We start from the raw sequence: 20,532 nt of genomic DNA on the forward strand, positions 1-20,532 counted from the left end.
CCCAGCTATAACTTATACCTAATTCCGATGGTAAATATTTTAAGGATGAATTTCTTAATTATATTCTTCAGCTGTAATAATGTATCCCAATTGAAAATCCTTGGCCAATAAATAGAGACATGGAAGAAATAGCCACAGTCACCTACCTATTTTGCTGTGACATCACACATTTGACTCTGACTGGTAGAAACAGGTTGAAAGGGCTCTGAGTGACATTTTTTCCAAGTCTGCCACTGCCCTTCTCGTGGAGGTCATCTCTTCATAAGCTGCTGTTTCTTTTCGCTCTCTCTCACTTTCTCTCTCGCTCAGTCACTGCTCTTAATACATGCATCCTCAGGGAGTACTGAATCCCAAGCTCCTTCAGTCTTCTCTGGACACAGTTGTAAGATTTTTGTTTCTGGATCCCCGCTGCTGGGAAGTCCTGAAAGAACATGATCTTAGAGCCCTCGTAAATTAGAGTCTTCGGATCCTTCCCCTGAACTCGGAAAGCCTCCATGACACACACCCTATCATGGTAATGATGGAACCGCACCAGGAGAGGACGAGGATGTTGACCCAGACCCAATCTCCATTCTGCAACCTTGTGAGCCCCCTCTATCTTCAATCCTCTCATGCCAGCCTCCAAGTCAAGGAATTTCGGCAGCCAGTCCTCAACAACTTCCACACCCTCAGGCAGACCGATGATCCGAATGTTTTTCCTCCTGCCCTTGTTCTCAAGATCATCCACTTGGTCACACAAATTACGGACCTGCATCTCCATGGCTTGGATCCTATTCTTGGATGAACTGGCATCAGCTTTCATGACTGTGACCCTGTGCTCCACCTCATCCATCCTCTTCTCCAGATCTCCGAGCTGCTGCTCATGCTTCTGCAGCATGAGAGAGTTTGGAGCCAGCTTCCCTTCAATCTGTATCCCCAGCATCTCGTGCGATTTCAAGAGCTCGTTCACCAAAACCTGGAATGTATATTGGCTCTGAGGATCCTGTAAGCTGAATTGCAGCCCTGGCCTCGGATGCTGCGCATCTCCTTTTCGGCATCTCTGGATGGCTGGAAACACAGGTGAGTACTTTTTAGAAGTTTCTTGGAACTCCACGATCTTTGCGGAGTCCCAAGATATCACGATGGCCTGGGTTAGGCGAGTTAAAGCTTCGTCCTGCTTGTGCTACAATGCAGAGCTCTGCAGTGCGATCTTCTCAGATCATGCCATCTTGGAACCACCACCCCCCCCCCCCCCCCCCATTCATGCATCCTAACTTTTAACTTTGTCTATTTTATTGTGCATAGTGGCATTCTGTTTCAACACACAAAATATATTGTTGCAGAAACTCAACAGGTCTGGCAATATCTGTGGAGAGAACAAGTTGGCTTTCAGTCAGTTTGACAGGGCAGTTTGCTAATTTAAACTTTATTTCTTACAGATTGTCAATGTGTTCTTAAAATCCACATTCAAAAACTATTCTCACTTTGTTCATTTCAGTGATAAAATTGTTGAAGAACAACCAATAGAGGATGAAAGTGAAATTGATGATGACGATGATGACGATCTGGATGGTGAAGATGCTGACGACCAGTATGAGGATCCCACTGAGCATACAACCAGTAGTACAACGACCACTACAGAGGCCATTGAAGAAGTTGTGAGAGGTAATGGAAAGAAAAGGTTGCAAAAATCTTTATTATACCACAATTTTGTCTGCAGAATGAATCAGTTGATATATTTTGTTTCTTCAGAAATGCATAGAATTGGAGCTTAACATGTTTTTCTCATAAAAATCAGAAATGCTTCACAGGTTTGGGGACATCTGTGGAGAAAGAAACTTCATTGAAACTGTCAAGTCTGTTTGGACTGGAAACTCTTCAGAATGGTGGTGGGCCAGGGGAGTGCTTCCAATAAAAATACCTATTTATTCAAGTTTGTGCTGCACACCATGACAATATGGACTAATTGGGAAAATGTTCTCATCCGTGTTGATGTTTCAAAAAATGAAAAGAGAAAAGGTTGGAAGCAAGTTCATGGTCATGCTTTGAAGTCATTGTGAATTATTAAAATCCAAGTAACATTGGTTATTTCTCCTCTCTAGATGCCATGCTATCTTTACATGTGATGTTTGCACTAATCTTACATGAGTAGTTAAGGAAGAATTGGCCTGTGCAAGTACACTGGATTAGAATACATTCTCCAGTTACATCTGAAGAAGCAAAGGGACATATTTGGTTCAGTTTCACAAGTGTGCAGTACTGTATTTAGATTGTTTATTTGTACTTTACTGGAGATTGAATTTAAGGATAACGAACCCTCTATAGGTTATTCAAAGAAAAATCATGAAGATTATAGTCGATTTTTGGAAAATTGTTCTGTACAATATCTATAGAAAGTTTGTATCAGAATGCGTGAGCAGCCTCATAACATTTTTCTAGAACATCATAGGCATCTGCTGGGTCATCATCTAACCATCAAAGAATATTAAGGGCGTTTTGGGCAGACAATAATCATAGGGGGGGAGACACGGTTTTAAATGTAGCAAAGAGAGTCTCTTCTGTTTTATGTTTACATATAAAAATAAACTGCTTGAGAAAGCATCTCTGGAGAGAAAATCAGCTGAGTGTGTAAGGAGTTTCTCCACCACTTTCAGTTTTGTGACCTGACTAAATGCTCATGCTCATCTTTCTGAATAGTTATCTCACAATGCAATGTTGCTCATGAAGCTCTCCAGTAAGTTGTGTAATTATTGCAACTACAGCTAATGGTAGAAAGAAATGTTAAAATATGAATGAATTTGGTGAGTTTGATCTTGTATGCCTACCTATGTTGTATTTGGGTGAACAACCATTGAAATCAGATTATTACGCTTTGTTATGTCAAAAATTACCAAAACAACAATAATAGGAATTCTAGTCCCCCAAAATTGCTTGAAGTAAAAGGTGAGTTAAATCATTGCAGTTAATCAAATGTGATTCATTTTGTTTTTAAATCCCCTTTATGCCTGCTTTGTCCTTTACTGATTTATAACCAGAAATTCTATTGATTGAACAATTCTGAGTGCACTGATCGATGGAAAATATCGTCTATACTAAGTATGACCTAACTTCCAGCATACTGCTGATTTAAAAGATGTTTAGCTTATTGATTAAAAATCACACAACACCAGGTTATAGTCCAACAGGTTTAATTGGAAGCACACCAGCTTTCGGAGCGTTGCTCCTTCATCAGGTGATAGTGGAGTACTCAATCCTAAGAGCCAGAATTTATATCAGAAATTTACAGTGTGATGTAACTGAAATTATACATTGAAAAATACCTTGATTGTCTGTTGAGTCTTTCTTCGGTTTGAATACCACGATAGTTTCACAAAACCTTTTCTAAAAAGTTGCATTCTCAGGTTAGCTGTAACGATGGGTGATAGCTAGACAATATGTTGAAGACAAATTTTTGATATAAATTCTGTGTCTTAGGATTGAGTCCTCCACTATCACCTGATGAAAGAGCGACGCTCCGAAAGCTACTGTGCTTCCAATTAAACCTTTTGGACGATAACCTGGTGTTGTGTGATTTTTAACTGTGTACACCTAGTTCAACACCAGCATCTCCAAATCAGAATTTGTTGGTGTTGAACTTGTGCTGTGATCAGTCTCTGCTTTTGGGATAGTTGGCAAGGTGATGGAGGGTTCTGGTCCTGATGTGGTAACCATTAAGTTCAGTCCAGTGCATACCTGAGGATACTCTCTCGTCCGGCTTTTGAGGTGTGCATGTGTAGAGAGTTTAAACTGAGACACGGAAGAAATGAAGTGGTTGCATTTATTTGTGTTAACAGTCATAGTCAGGAAAAATCCACCATCACCAAGACAGAAAGAGAATGTGTGTTAATAAAGGTGATAGATAACAAGAATCAATCACACAAATGGAGGTTATCAAGAGATAACAAATGAGGGGGTCAAAATGGCAAAGAAATATATAAATAAAGTTGTGGAAAAATGTCACTAACATAGGTGATTGCATATAGGTATTTCATCTCCCCCTGAAACCTAATCAGTCAGAAGAGGTAAAGCAGATCAGGAAATATGGCTTATTTCTAATCTATAAGAAACCCTATAAGGAGATATTCCAAGAATCAAGGAGCGAAAACACTGCTGGTTATAGTCATACCTAGGACAAAGAGAGACAGCTTTGGATGCTAGCATTCAATAAACTAGGCCATGGGATATTGCTGCAGACGTTCTTCAGATTAGATATTTTATAATCGTCATCCTGCTTTGAGATCAGATGGGAGCAGGTGGGATCTGATCCCAGGTCTCCTAGCTCAAAGGTAGGGACACTACCACTGCACCAGAACAGCCCCTCCATTCTTCAGGTACCATCTTCAGCTACTTCATCAATGACCTTCCAGCAAAAGCTAATGGAATCATAGCATCATAATAGAATCTACTGTGCAGAAAGCAGCCTCTCGACGCATTCAACCTTCGAAAAGCATTCCACCCAAGCCCTGCCCCCTACCCTATCTGTGTAACCTTACATTAACCATGGATAATCCAGCTGGCCTATGTTTCTGTGGTCACGAAGGTCAATTTAGCATGGCCTGTCTACCGAACCTGCACATGTTTGGACTTTGGGAGGAACCAGACCACCCAATTCAAACTCGCACAGACACAGAATGCGCAAGCTCCACACAGTCACCCAAGACTGGAATTGAACCTGGGTCCATGGCATTGTGAGGCGGTAGTGCTAACCACTGAGCCAACATATCACCCATTGATGATTGCATAATTTTTAACCATTCCCAAATACATGCCCAAATGCAGCAAGACTTGGACAACATTTGCTTTTGAACTGACAAGTGTCAGTATCATTCATACATATATGTGCCAGTAAATGACTGCCTTTGACAGGAAAGAGTCCAACCATCATCGCTTGACATTTAATGGCTCGGCGAACAGAACCACAACAACAGATACCCGAGCTACAAATCTTCAATCAGATTTTAAACGATTGCTGAATCTCCTCCTGTCAACATTCTGGTGGTTCCACTGAAACTGAAATGGATCAGCTATATAACCGCTGTGAAGGGAAAAAGTGAGGACTGGAGGTCAGAGTCAAAAAGTGCAGCGTTGGATAAGGACAGCAGGTCAGACAGCATCCAAGGAGCAGGAGAGTCGACATTTCCTGATGAAGGGCTTATGCCCAAAACGTTGACTCCTCCTCTTCTGAGATGCTGCCTCACCTGCTGTGCTTTTCCAGCACCACACCTTTTGACTGTATAACTACAGTGGCTAGAAGAGCAGGTCAAAGGCTCGTAATCCTGAACCAAAACTCACGACCTGACTCCCCAGTTCTGTTTACCAAAGGTACAAGTCTAGGTTGTGATGGAATACACCCCACTTGCCTGGATAAGTGTAGCACCAACAAAAGTCAAGAAGCTCGAAACCATTCAGGACACATTTCAGATTTCCAAAATGCCTTAGATTTAAAATACCATATATTAAATCAAGTAATGTGACTACAGCATATGGAGTCCGGGTGGCAGAATGGATAGTCAGCTGACTGAAAAATAAAGAAACGAGAAGGGACCAAAGTAACAATTCAGACTGGCAGAGTTAGAAGTTGTAATCTTAACTTTTTGGTGCAGAGTTCATTGTCATTTGCTATTTAAGTTAACAGTATAGATTTTAACATGTAATGCATGAACTTCTAAATTTGAAGTTAATAACAAAATTGCAGGATTAGTCAGTACTGTTTAAGGATGGAACACATTGTAAGAAAGATTAATAAACTTTCAATTGTGTCCATTCTGAAAAGTGGAATTCAGCAAGACAGACTTTATGTATTGCATTTTAATGAGAAAAACTAATGTCACATGTTCCTTGTAAAATAGTCGGAATTAAGTGAAGCAAAGTCGTCATGGATACAAATTACTCAAAGCTGGAGTGAAGGCCAGTCAAGACTATAACAAATCAACCATGAACTAGGGTTTATTGAAAGGGGGATGAGATTGCAAAGTCTAGAATTAATCCAAAACGTGAATTTGAGCCTTGGTTATACCATCCTTGCATAAATTATTGCATACAATATTGGTTGACGCATTATGAAAAGAGTCAAGAGTGAGGTACTGGAAAAGCACAGCAGGTCAGGCAGCATCTGGAGAGCAGGACAAACGAAGTTTCGTGCAAGAACCCTTCATCAGGAATGTGGCTCATGAGGGAGGGGGGGGGGGGGGGGGGGGCTGGGCTAAGCTAGCCGAGAGTCCGATAGGTAAACAGAGTAGGGGTTATGGTGGTAGTTCAAAGAGGAGGGTGGAGTGGATAGATGGGAAGGAAGATGGACAGGTCATGACTGTTGTGCCAAGTTGGAAGGTTGGAACTGGGATAAGATGGGCGAAGGAAGATGAGGCAACTGATGAAATCCACATCGCTGCCATGTAGCTGGAGGGTCCCAAGGCTAAAGATGAGATGTTCTTCCTCCAGGCATTGAGTGGTTAGGGTGTGGCAATGGGAGAGGCCCAGAACTTGCATATTGTTGGCAGAGTGCAAGGGGGAGTTGAAGTGTTCGGCCACAGGGCGTTGGGGCAGGGTGGTGTGGGTGACCTAGAAATGTTCTCTGAAGCGCTCTGCGAGTAGACATCCTGTTTCCCCAGTGTAGAGGAGACCGCATTGGGAGCAACAATTACATAAATGATGTATGGAAGTGCAGGTAACACTGATGGATGTGGAAGGCGCCTTTGGTGGAGGTGATGGGAGAGGTGTGTACGCAGATTTTTGCAATTCCTGTGGTGGCTGGGGAAGGTGCCGGGAGGAGATGGTGGGTTGGTGGGCAGCGCAGATCTGACGGGAGAGTCACGGAGGGAATGGTCTTTACGGAAAGCGGATGGGAGGGAAATATATCTCTGGTGGTGTGGTCCATTTGTAGGTGGCAGAAATAGTGGAGGATGATGCAATGTATATGGAGGTTAGTGAGATGGAAGGTCAGGATCAGGGGTTTCTGTCCTTGTTGTGGTTGGAGGGTGAGGTTCAAGGGCAGAGGTGTGGGAAGTGGATGAGATGCGCTGGAGGGCATCATCGACCATGTGGAAAGGGAAATTGCAGTCTTTAAAGAAGGAGGTCATCTGGTGTATTCTGTTGTGGAATTGATCCTCCTGGGATCAGATGCGGCGGAGGCTAAGGAATTGGAAACAAGGTATAATGTTTTTACAGGAGGCAGGGTGAGAGGATGTGTAGTCAAGAAAGCTGTGGGCATAGGTGGATTTGTGGAAGATGTCTGTTTTGAGTTGGTCACTGTCGATGGAGATGGAGAGGTCCAGGGAGAGGAGGGAGTTGTCTGAGATAGTCCAAGCAAAGGTCAGGGTGGAATGTGTTGGTGAAGTTGACGAACTGTATGGGTAGTGTCCCAAACGTATGTGAGAAGTTCCTGGATCGGGGGGCATAGAGCAGTATCAAGATCTGTAGGGATGAGTTCAGTGAGGCAGGAGCAAGCCGAGCCGATGGGTCGGCTGGAGCAGTCAGGTTTATGAAACTTGGTTAGGAGGTAGAACCGGGTAGTGCGGGGTTCCTGAACTATGAGGATGGAAGCTGTGGGCGGGAGATCCCCTGAGGTGATGAGGTTGTCTACCGTTTTAGAGATGATGATTTGGTCATGAGGGGGCGAGGTCGTGGTCAAGGGAGCAGTAGGAAGAAGTGTCTTTGAGTTGGTGCCTGGCTTCAGCGTTGTAGAGGTCAGTGCGCCAAAACTACCACTGCACTCCCCTTGTCCGCTGGTTTGATGGCATTATGAAAATAGTACAATGATAATGTGGAGGAAAAGCTTCCATGCTTGATGCCAGAGCTGAGAAATTATCTGGAAAGATAAGCTGGGTCTTTTTTCTTTTGAATTAAACTTAATGGAAATGTTTAAAATAAATGAAGAGTTTTGAATAGCACACGAAGTGTGTGTTTCCACTTATAAAATAGTTCAAAGGTTGAGATCATCAATATAAAACAGTCACCATGAATTGCAGTAAGAAATTGAGAAGAAATTTATTCGAATGGTAAAAATTTACAATTTACTGCCACGGAGTGATGGACAGAAAAAAAGTATTGAGAGATTTAAGGAGAAAGGCAGTAGAAGGTTATTATGAAGTGACATGAGGATGAATGAGAGGAGGCTCAAATGGAGCATAGGTTTTCCTGAATGGTCACTTCAGTATTGTATATTCCATGTCATTAAATCTTCTTACATAGAACAGTACAGCATAGAACAGGCCCTTCAGCCCACAATATTGTGCCGACCATTGATCCTCATGTAAGGTAAACCTAGCATACGAACCCTCAAATTTCTCTTATAAACTCTTATATGCTGTCTGAACAACCCTGTCCAATTGGGTGGCAATTTTAAGGGATCTATGTACCTACACACCAAGATCCTGCTGTTCCACTGTCAAGAATCCTGTCTTTAATCCTATACTCAAATTTCAAGTTCGACCTTCCAAAATGCATCATTTCGCATTTATCCAGTTTGAATTCCATCTGCCTCCTCTCAGCCCATCTCTGCATCCTGTCAATGTCACGCTGCAGCCTACAACAGTCCTCTATACTGTCAACAACACCTCCAACCTTTGTGTCGTCTGCAAACTTGCTACCCCATCCTTCAATCTTTTCATCCAAGTCATTAATAAAAATTACAAAGAGTAGAGGCCCAAGAACAGAACCCTGCGGAACACCACTCACTACTGACTTCCAGGCAGAACACTTTCCTTCCACTACCATTCGCTGTCTTCTGTCGACCAGCCAATTCTGTATCCAGACAGCTAAATTTCTCTGTATCCCACTCCTCCTGACCTTCTGAACGAGCCTACCATGGGAATCTTATCAATGCCTTGTTGAAGACCATATACACCACATTCACCGCTCAACCCTCATCAACTTGTCTAGTAACCACCTCAAAATAATTTTTTTTAAATGTAAGGCTTGCTTTTCTATAGAACCTCATAGAATTTATAGAATCCCTCCAATGTGGGAACAGGCCATACAGCCCAACAAGTCCATACTGACCCTCCAAAGAGTAACTCACCCAGACCTAATACCCCCTACCTTATTACTCTACATTTGCCCCTGACTAATGCACCTAACCTGCACTTCCCTGAACACTACAGGCAATTTAACATGGCCAGTTCACCTGACCTGCACATCTTTGGATTGTGCGACGAAACCGACACAGACATGGGGAGAATGTGAAAACTCCTCACAGACAGTCAACCGAATCGAACCCGGGTCCCTGGTACGGTGAGGCAGCAATGCTTACCACTGAGCCACTGTTCCACCCTAACTTATAACCCATAACTTCAGTACATCCCTAAACACTTGAGAGACCATTTTGGAGATATTGTCATATTGGGCTCCATGTGTGAGGGCAGTGAGAGTATTTTGATTAGCAAAAATTGTGAGGAAAATATTAAATTGATAAAAAATGTCCAGTTTCCATAATCCTCCATCAAAATGGTGATTTTGAGTGGTTAGAGATTAATGGGAGTTCAGCCGTTCTGTTTTTGTTGTGCTGAAAGGACTCCAGTCGGGATCGTAGAAAAATCGTCTTAACATATTGGCAGGCTTGAACCCACTCGAACAGGTTTTTTTCAAAAACATTGCCCTTTGCTTACCGAAGCTTTCTGCACAATTACAGGCAGCACTGATGTGACTTTGGAGGAGCATAACCTGCCAAAGGCACACTATTGATTGGATACTCTTTAGTGTGGCAACAGGCCATTTGGCCCAACAACTGTCCAAAGAGTAATCCAGCCAGACCCATTCCCTGTAACTAATGCACCTAACGCTATGGGCAATTTAGCATGGCCCATATGCATTGTGGGGGGAAACGGAAGCCCTTGGAGGAAACCCACACAGACATGGGGAGAATGTGCAAACTTCACACAGTCACCCAAGGTGGAATCGAACCCGGGTCCCTGGTGCTGGGAGGCTGCAGTGCTAGCCACTGTGCCACCCTGACTATATCTGTTGGGAAGGGAATGTAACATTCTTGCTGAAATATTTTAGCAAAGCTCATTCGATCAGCTTGTTGGCTGAGGCAGTCGGAGCGTTCAGCTCAAACTAACACTGACAAGCTTCTATTGCTATGCTAAAGCCGTTTGTGTAGTAGATTTTAGGGATTTTGTGACATCAGATAAACATACTCAAACTGTTATTTACAAATCTGTGCATTCATCTACAACTTCTGATTAGTCAACCCCTAAAGGATGAGTACTGAATCGTAATTCATTTGAACTAATTGCTAATAAGTTCCAAGGTTTTTTTTGCTGTAACTTCAAAACCCCTGGCAAAACTGTCCGTGGCCACCACCATTACCACTTGAAAAAAAAATGAATATTTCAGAGTTTTAATGATTGGGCCCAAAGGTCTCAGATGTGAAAGAGCCACTCGGTCTAAAACTATACAAACAGGCGAGTGGACTTCAGGTTCGATTCTTGGTGAGGAACAAGTTGATCTTAATTGGGAAATAATTGGTGTGCTACATTTACCCTTCATAATTTTGCTGTGGAAAGTGAGATTGCAATCAGTCTAGGTTTCAAGTTTCTGTAAAAATACTTAATGAATGAAACTGAGATTTTGCTCCAATGTAAAGCCATCCATAAGACATAGCAGTGGAAGTAAGGCCATTCGGCCCATCAAGTCCACTCCGCCATTTACTCATCACTGATGGGCATTTCACCTCTCTACTTATCCGCATTCTCCCCATTGCTCTTAATTCCTTGTGAGGTCAAGAATTTATCAATCTCTGCCTTGAAGACATTTAACGTCCCAGCCTCCACTACATTCCATGTCTCTGTGGCTGACAAAGTGTCTCCTCATTTCCATTCTAAATTGACCCCCTCTAATTCTAAGGCTGTGCCTACGGGTCCTAATCTCCCCACCTAACAGAAACAACTTTCCAGCATCCACCCTTTATAAGCCATGCATTATCTTGCAAGTTTCTATTAGATCTCCCCTCAATCTTCTAAGCTCTAACAATCCCAGTATCCTCAACCATTCATCATATGTTAGGCCTACCATTCTAGGGATTATCCATGTGAATTTCCACTGGACACGCTCCAGTGCCAGTATGCCCTTCCTGAGGTGTGGAGCCCAGTATTCCAAATGAGGCCTAACTAGAGCTTCATAAAGTCTCAGAAGCACATCGCTGTTTTTATATTCCGACCCTCTTGAGATAAATTACATTCACTTTCTTAATCACTGACTCAACCTGCAAGTTAACCTTTAGAGAATCCTGGGCTAGCACTCCTAGATCCCTTTGTACTTTGGCTTTACGAATTTTCTCACCATTTAGAAAATAGTCCATGCCGACATTCTTTTTTCCAAAAGTGCAAGATTTCACATTTGCTCACGTTGAATTTCATCAGCCGTTTCCTGTACCACTCTCCTAAACTGTCTAAATCTTTCTGCAGCCTCCCCACCTCCTCAGTACTACCTGCCTGTCCACCGAACTTTATATCATCGACAAACTTCACCAGATTGCCCCGGGTCCCTTCATCCAGATCATTAATGTGAACAGCTGCGGCCCTCACAGTGAACCCTGCGGGACACCACTTGTCACCAGCTGCCATTCCAAAACAGAACCTTTTACCCCAACTCTCTGCCTTCTGTCAGACAGCCAATCCTCAATCCATACCAGTCGCTCACCCCGAACATCGTGGGCCCTCATCTTACTCAGCAGTTTCCATGAGGCACCTTATCAAAGGCCTTTTGGAGGTCTAGATAGATAATATCCACTGGGTTTCCCTGGTCTAACTTACTTGTTATCTCTTCAAAGAATTCTAACAGGTTTGTCAGGCACAACCTCCACTTATAGGTTCATGCTGATTTGTTCTAATCCAACCCTGCACTTCCAAGAATTTAGAAATTTCACCCTTAACGATGGATTCTAGAATCTTACCAACAATCAGGGTTAGGCTGATCGGCCTATAATATTCCATCTTTTGTCTTGATCCTTTCTTAAACAAGGGGGTTAATCACTGTTGAAGCACTTTTGGCCCTATCTTGGCTTATGTTGATGGCTGGCTTCCTTACCAAATCAGTGAATGCCTAATAAATCATATGCATCCCATCTCCAGATATTTCAAATCCACCATGGAACTTATTGGTAATTAGTTCTAATAGATACTGTTACAATTCTCATTCTTTCTGTGTTGACTAATCAGATGATGAATGCACAGATTTGAAGATAACTTTTTGGAGGATGTGTATTTGTCTTTGCAAAGTTTTGGAGTCTATTATACTAATGGTTTTTCAGGGCAGTGCTGGTACTGCTTTCAGAACTGAATGCTCCATATGCTTTAGCCAATAAGCTGTTTGCATTGTGTGAAATGAGACGAAGTGCAAAGAAGATTTGTTGATATGGAGGAAAAAAATTAGCTGAAGGGATGCGCACTTTGTGAAATGGTTTCACATGCAATTAATTATTCATCTACTTTTGTGATTCCTTGCAATGGTCAGAAACTTGTACAAAATAAGCAAATTTACAGGTTGCGCAACAATTTGAGACAAGCAGCAAGTTATTTGTATTTGAGATGTTGGAAAATGTAACTTAGGAGACTATAGAAAGTAATGTTTGCAGTTGAAATATCTATGCAATGCACCCTGAAAGTAGCTGAGTAAGTGCAGCAATGTGAACAGTCACTGCCTTGCTCAGGTAAAAGGAGCACAAAATTTCATTTGGGTAAAGTAGAATACAGCAGTGTCTGTGGCATTGTGTAGCAGCAGAGAAATATTATAATACTTGGTTTGATGCCTATATAATTGTATAATTCATTGTGTTTCCCCATCCTCTCATTTAATTCTCATCACTCTCAATTATATTAATTCTTTCTATCATCCTTGAATGATACAGGAGAGTTGTATATAGAATTTACTACCGCTATTTATTCTATGTGCATCCAGTTTTTCACTTCATGATTCTTCATCAGGTTGCTCCCTCTATTGCTTTCATGCCAAACAATAGAAGCAGCAAATGATAGAAAACCAAGCAATTTGGATCAAATCTAAGCTCTGCAGTCCTGACACATCCAGCATTGAATGGTGATGGACAGTAAAACAACTAACAGGAGGAAGCTTTCCAAATATTCCCATCCTCAATGATTGGGGGGGGGGTCCAGCATATTAGTGCAAATTACATGGCTGAGACATTTGCAACCATCTTTAGCCAGACGAGCTGAGTGGATGATCCTTTTTGTCTGCTCCTGAGGTCCCCAGTATCATGGATGCTAATCTTCAACCAATTTGATCAACTCTACGTGATATCAAGCAACAGTGGAAGGCACGAGATAATGCAATGTCTATGGATCTTGATAATGTTGTAATACTAAGGATTTGTGCACCAGAATTGGCTATGCATTAGTCAATCTTTTCTAGAACAGCTGTAATGCTTGCATTACACCAACAATGCAGAAAAAGGCCCAGGTATGTCTCGAACGGGAAATGTCAAACTATAATCCAAACAGGTCCAGTTAGCACCAATATCAGTCTACTTTCTATCATCAGCAGATGATGGAAAGAGTCATTGACTGTGCTATCAAGCAGCTCTTACAAAACAATAACTGATGCTCAGTTTATGTTCCAACAGCACCATTTGGCTCCTAACTTCCACACAACCATGGTCCACCTATCACAGCATAAGATGATTGTGGTTTTTGGAGGTCAGTCACCTCAGTGTGGGGTATCATTGCGGGAATTCCTCAAGATAACGTCCTAAGCCCAACTATTACCATTTGCCTCATCAGCAATTTTCCTTCAGTCATAAGGTCAGAAGTGGGAATGTTTGCTGATGATTGCATAATATTTGTGATTCTTCAGATATTAAGGTAATCCATATATGCATGTAGCACAACTCAGACAATATCCATGCTTGAGCTGACAAATGGCAACTAACAATTGTGTGACACATGTTAGGCAATGGCATTCACCAACAAGAGAAATCTGACCAAATCCTCATAACGTTCAATGGCATTAATGTTAATGAACCCCTCGCAATCAACATCCTAGCACTTACCCTACCAAAGAAATAAAAGAACCGATCACATAACTGATGTGGGTACAAGAGCAGGTACAGGTTTGGAATACTGTAGATTAGATTACTTACAGTGTGGAAACAGGCCCTTCGGCCCAACAAGTCTACACCAACCCACTGAAGCGCAACTCACCCATTCCCCTACATTTACCCATTTACCTAACACTACGGGCAATTCACCTGACCTGCACATCTTTGGACTGTGGGAGGAAACTGGAGCACCCGGAGGAAACCCACGCAGACATGGGGAGAATGTGCAAACTCCACACAGTCAGCCGCCTGAGTCGGGAATTGAACCCGGGTCTCTGGCCCTGTGAGGCAGCAGTGCTAACCACTGTGCCACCCACGGGTTAATCGACTTCAAACTCCCAAGTATGTTCATTAATAAGGCGCAAGTAAGGAATGTGACGGCAGTGCAACTTGCCGGATAAGTGCCAACGACACCAAGAATCTCAAGACCATTCAGGATAGTGCAACACAACCTGAGTGACACACAATCAGCAGTCTTACACTCCAGCGTGGCAGGGGTCTATATTGTTTATAAAATGCACTAAACTACAAAGGCTGCTTTGGCAGCACTTTGCAAACCTCTTGTATCGAGAAAGACATCAGAAAGCAGATTCATGAGAGTGCCACCATCTGCAATTTCCCTTCCACTCCATATACCATCTGGACCTCAAACTATACTGTGCTGTACATTCTTTGCTGTTATTGTGTCAATATCGTAGAAGTCCCTTTCTCATTGGACTCTGGGTAAACCTAACAGCAGTTCACGAAGCAGCTCACTACCAGTATCCAAAGAGCAGGTTGGGTCTGGTTCACCAACTAGTGGAATTTCCGTAGCTAGAGATCTCAGTTGTGGAGAAGGTCCACTGGGGGCCACTTAACTGTCTAAAGATTACATCAGGCTGATGGGAGTTCCCGACTAATTCTCCCCACTGCTGGACAAAACATGGAGCCATGTTTTATAAATGATTAGATCAGTAATTCAAAAGCACGCAAGATATAAGAAGTGTGGGAAATTGAATTGCTATATCAATGTACTTAAAGCAAAATCATCTGAGTTGCTAATATTATGAAGCATTTAAGGGGTAGTTTTTATTTGTTGTAAATTTGTTTTTTGCCCCTGACTGAAATCCTTGCATCTCTCATATTCAGAGGTTTGCTCTGAGCAAGCAGAAACTGGGCCTTGTGAAGCTATGATACCTCGATGGTACTTTGACATCAGTGAAGGAAAATGTGCACAGTTCATTTATGGAGGCTGTGGAGGAAACAGAAACAACTTTGCCTCCGAAGAGTACTGTTTGGCCGTCTGTAACAGCGTCAGTAAGTGAACCCTCCAGCTGGTTGCAGCTTCTGTGTGTCACTCTGCACTGAAAACCTCATCTAGTTTTACTGCTGTCTACCTGTAGGGCAAGTGCCACAGTTTGACATCTTAACTCCTGCAGTAATGCTCTTCAACTGTTTTCTCCTTTTTCCCCCTTGAGTAGCTGTGCACTAACTGCTTTCTACATTCCTAACCTGGTTTTTGAATTGTAACTAAGCTTATTGCTTCTTTGGACATCTTTCAGGCTAGGAACTTGCCTTGTGATCTTTGATATTTACTCTAGCTTACTAGACATATGTTTTCTCTCCTCAAAGCAATGCATTATGTGATATGAAATATCAGAGTTGAGGTAATGTATAAGATTACAGGATGAACTACATTATCTTATCAAGCCTCCTTCAACAGCATTTCTGAAACCCATGGTGCTTACCACTAGAAAGGCAAGGGCAACGGATCCATGGATATATCACCATATACAACTAGCCCTATGAATGACATAGCATTCTGATTAGAACCATATCACCACTCACTGTCACTTGATCAAAAATCTGGAATTCCCTCCTTGATAACTCCAAGGATATACCAAAATCAAATGGATTTGATTTGTTTATTATTGTCACATGTTCTGTGATACAGTGAGATGTATTTTTTGCATGTTATCCAGGTAAATCATACTGTACATCAAGGTAATAGAACAAGATGCAAAATATAGTGTTCCAGGCACAGAAGATGCAGAGAAAGATCTGAAAGTAGATTTCAGAGAATATTGTTGGTAATTCTGGCAGACTTAAAATTGAGATTTAAAAGATATGTGTCGCCGATCTGCTGGGGACTGCTTGCAGAAAGTCACCAAACTGCAGCACATTGGAGATAGACCATAATTGCTGACCCAGGCAGTAATCTTCACATTCAAAGAGCAAGTTTTTTTTCCAAAATGTGAATTGTAATGTTTGCAGTTGGAGTATTTGACTCTGGTTAAATAACAAAGTTTGGTTGGTGTGGCTAGCTTTGACCAGATGCCCAACTATTTCCAGCTTGCAGGGGCAGTGCTAAAACTAACAAAATTGTCTTGCAAGTTAGAGTTCCTGAAATGATAGGGCAAAATTTCTAAGGAAACCCCAACTGATAGCAATTTCCATTTCGAAAAATGCTTTTTACAAGTCTAACTTTTGATAATCGATTTACTGTGCATGAAACTAGGTCATTACAACATACAGCAAGGGACAAAGAGGATGTATATAACCCTTGATGAGGTATAATCAAAGTATTATAGCCAACAACTTTGCAATGTGTTGAAGCTAATAGGGACATTTTCTTTGGAGAGTTTAATGACATACTTAAGTTTTATATCAGGCATTCCTATTCAGTACTGTTATTATTTAACAAAATACAGTCATTAACGATGTAGACACATCAAAGAGAACATACAATGTTACAGCGCAGTACAGTTCCTTCGTCCTTCAATGTTACACCGACCTGTGAAACCAGTCTGAAGCCTATCTATCCTATACTATTCCATTTTCATCCATATGACTATCCATTGACCATTTAAATGTCCTTAAAGTTGGCGAATTTGCTACTGTTGCAAGCAGTGTGTTCCATGCCCCTACTACACTGAGTAAAAGAAACTACCTCTGACAGCTGTCCTATATCTGTCACCCTCAATGTAAAGCTATGTCCCTTTGTGTTAGCCATCACCAACTGAGGAAAAAAAACTCACTGTCCACCCTATTGCACCCTCTGATTATCTTATATCTCAATTAAGTCATCTCTCGACCTTCTCGCTCACAAAAATAGCCTCCAGTTCCGCAGCCTTTTCTCATAAGACCTTCCTCCATACCAGGCAACATCCCAGGAAATCTCCTCTGAACACTCCCAAAGCTTCCACATCCTTCCTATAATGCAGTGACCAGAACTGTACGCAATATTCCAAATGTGGCCGCATCAGAGTTTTGGACAGCTGCAGCATGACCTCATGGCTCCGAAACACACTCCCTCTACTAATAAAAGCTAACACACCATATGCCTTCTTAACAACCCTATCAACCTGGGTAGCAACTTTAAGGGATCTATGTACATGGATATCGAGATCTCTGTTCATCTTCACAACCAAGAATCTTATCATTAGCCCAGTACTCTTTATTCCTGTTGCTCCTTCCAAAGTAAGTCACCTCACTCTTTTCCACATTAAACTCTTTTGCCACCCCTCAGCCCAGCTCTGCAGCTGAAGTCTCTATAACCTACGACATCCTTCAACACTATCCCCAACTCCACTGACCTTAGATAAAAGCAAATTACTGCGGATGCTGGAATCTGAAACCAAAAGAGAAAATGCTGGAAAATCTCAGCAGGTCTGGCAGCATCTGTAAGGAGAGAAAAGAGCTGAAGTTTCGAGTCTAACTGATCCTTTGTCAAAGCTGTGACAAAGGGTCAGTTAGACTCGAAACGTCAGCTCTTTTCTCCCCACCAACCTGAGTATCATCCGCAAACTTATAAACGCATCCTTCTATGCCCTCATCCAGATCATTTATAAAAGAGCAGTGGCCCCAAAACAGATCCATGTGGTATACTATTAGTAACTGAACTCCAGAGTAAGCATTTCCCATTAACCACCACCCTCTGCCGTCTTTCAGCTAGCCAATTTCTGATCCAAACCTCTAAATCACCCTCGATCCCATGCCTCTATTTTGTGCAATAGCCTGCTGTGGGGAATCTTATCAAATGCCTTACTGAAACCCATATACAGTACATCAACCGTTTTACCCTCATTCACCTGTTTGGTCACCATCTCAAAGAACTCAATAAGCTTTGTGAGGCACGACCTACCCTGCACAAAATAGTGTTAACTATCCCTGTTAATTTATTCCTTTCTATGTGATTATAAATTCAATCTCTTAAACCTTTTCCGACACTTTACCCACAGCTGAAGTAAGACTCACTGGTCTATAATTATCAGGGTTGTCTCTACTCCCCTTTTTGAACAAGGGGACAACATTTGCTGTCCTCCAGTCTTCTGGCACTATTCCTGTAGACACACTTCATGTGTCTTGACCAGCAGAAGTGGTCTGTGTCTAGTCTATAAAGCCCAATTTGGAGTACTGTGTCCAGTTTTGGTCCCCACACCTCAGGAAGGACATACTGGCACTGGAACATGTCTAGCGGAGATTCACACGGATGATCCGTGGAATGGTTGGTCTAACATGCGAAGAACGGCTGAGAATCCTGGGATTGTATTCATTGGAGTTTAGAAGATTAAGGGGAAATCTAATAGAAACTTACAAGATAATACATGGCTTGGAAAGGGTGGATGCTACGAAATTTTTTCCGTTAGGCGAGGAGACTAGGACCCGTGGACACAGCCTTAGAATTTGAGGGGGTCAATTCAGAACAGAAATGCGGAGACATTTCTTCAGCCAGAGAGTGGTGGGCCTGTGGAATTCATTGCTGGAGAGTACAGTGGAGGCCAGGACGCTAAATGTCTTCAAGGCAGAGATTGATAAATTCTTGATGTCACGAGGAATTAAGGGCTACGGGGAGAATGCTGGTAAGTGGTGTTGAAATGCCCATCAGCCATAATTGAATGGCGGAGTGGACTCGATGGGCCGAATGGCCTTACTTCCACTCCTATGTCTTATGGTCTTATTTTGATTGAATCTTCATTGTCCTACCTCCAGTGCAAATATATCCTTTCATAAACATGGAAACCAAAACTGCATGAGGTCCTTCAGATGTTGTCAAGTTTAACAAGGTTTCTTTATTTCAACGAGATTGGAATATAGAAATAAAGGTCAACGTATCATTTGTCTTTGTAATTGCTCGCTGCATCTACCTGCTGAATTTTTTGTTCCTATACCAGCATCTCCAAGTCTCTTTATGTATCAGTTACTACTTTCACACCTTTCTAAAAAAAATTCTGTTTTTATTCTGAGAACCAAAGTGAGTACCGTACATTAAAATCCATCCATCATCTTGTGCCCACTCTTTGACCCAGATATTCACATGGCAAGAGAGTCATTTTCTCAGCAGACTGGTATTGCATTTTGGGGCCCTACAGGATCTCAAATGCAGCAGACTCCATAGGAATCGCACAGAAAATGGAAGATATAGATGAGCAATTCCCTAGTATCTTGAACATTCCGCAAAAGCTCTTAATATTGGAGAATTCGGAGGGTTCCTCTTCCATTTAGTAAGGTTGCCCAGGGAAACAATTAGACTTTTTTTGAAACTGTTTAATCTAACTCCTGAGTTGCTACTAAGCTGATTTCTTTCTTTCGTTCTTTCTTTCTTTCATTCTTTTGTTCGTTCTTTCTTTCATTCGTTCTTTCTCTCTCTCTCAACCCCAAACCCCACAATCAATAAGCATACCTCAAATGCCCCAACCATAGCCCCCTTGATCTCTTACATGCTCTGAATCCCTAACACCCACTATCACCCCAACCATCATCAATGGTGATGTGCCAAGCCCCTGTCCCCCTCATCGGTTAACCTGAACATCCCCTCCCCATTATCAACTGATATGTGACACCCATCCCTACTAATTCCTCTGCTCTACTCTACACTTGGCCTTCTCCTTTAACAGCAGCTGTCAAAGTGTTTAGTTGTGCTGTCAGCACACTGACTCCTGCAAAAGGAGGCATTGCTTGAATTCCTTTAACTGACCTACATTGAGTGGGACAGTGTTGGTTTCAGGTACGTTCTGCATTTCTGAAGGAGCTAAGATTGATATTCCTGGCTCAGACTTAACATAAGAAAATATGACTGGAGTGCAATCCAACTGAGAATGCCACTCCTGGGGACATCTGAACCTGTAATTCTTTGTAGCCTTTGTTTCCTTTCCATGGCTTTCCTTTTCATCTAGTTTTGTACCATCGGCAAACTTAGGTATGTTGTTCCTGCATCATTGTCCCAGACATTAATATAGATTATATATAGCTGATTTCTGTGACACTCATCACCTTCTATCTACACTCCACCCAGTGAACTCCATTTCTCACACATTCACCTGTGACTTGGATCCCTCATTGAGACAACCTGAGTGAGTAGGTAAATACATGGCAGGTGCAGTATAACATGGATAAATGTGAGGTTGTCCTCTTCGGTAGCAAAAAGAAGACAAATAACTATTTGGCTGTGAATTGAGGAGGCAAGTTGTGCAATGATCATAATG

At 42.1% G+C, this 20,532-nt stretch overlaps 1 protein-coding gene across 4 annotated transcripts in view; it reads left to right on the top strand.

The window, feature by feature from the left end:
- The window catches only part of appa (amyloid beta (A4) precursor protein a), a 178,665-nt gene that overhangs the window by 121,757 nt on the left and 36,376 nt on the right, over positions 1–20,532 (top strand). For 2 of the 4 annotated variants that reach the window (XM_060833841.1, XM_060833840.1), the window contains exons 6-7: positions 1,478–1,644; positions 15,197–15,364. In XM_060833841.1, coding sequence (XP_060689824.1) covers positions 1,478–1,644; positions 15,197–15,364 — 335 coding nt within the window. The remainder of the gene's footprint in view (positions 1–1,477; positions 1,645–15,196; positions 15,365–20,532) is intronic. The other 2 variants (XM_060833843.1, XM_060833842.1) reach the window with 1 other exon arrangement.

Source organism: Hemiscyllium ocellatum, chromosome 12, assembly GCF_020745735.1.
Source record: "Hemiscyllium ocellatum isolate sHemOce1 chromosome 12, sHemOce1.pat.X.cur, whole genome shotgun sequence".
Lineage (NCBI taxonomy): Eukaryota > Metazoa > Chordata > Chondrichthyes > Orectolobiformes > Hemiscylliidae > Hemiscyllium > Hemiscyllium ocellatum.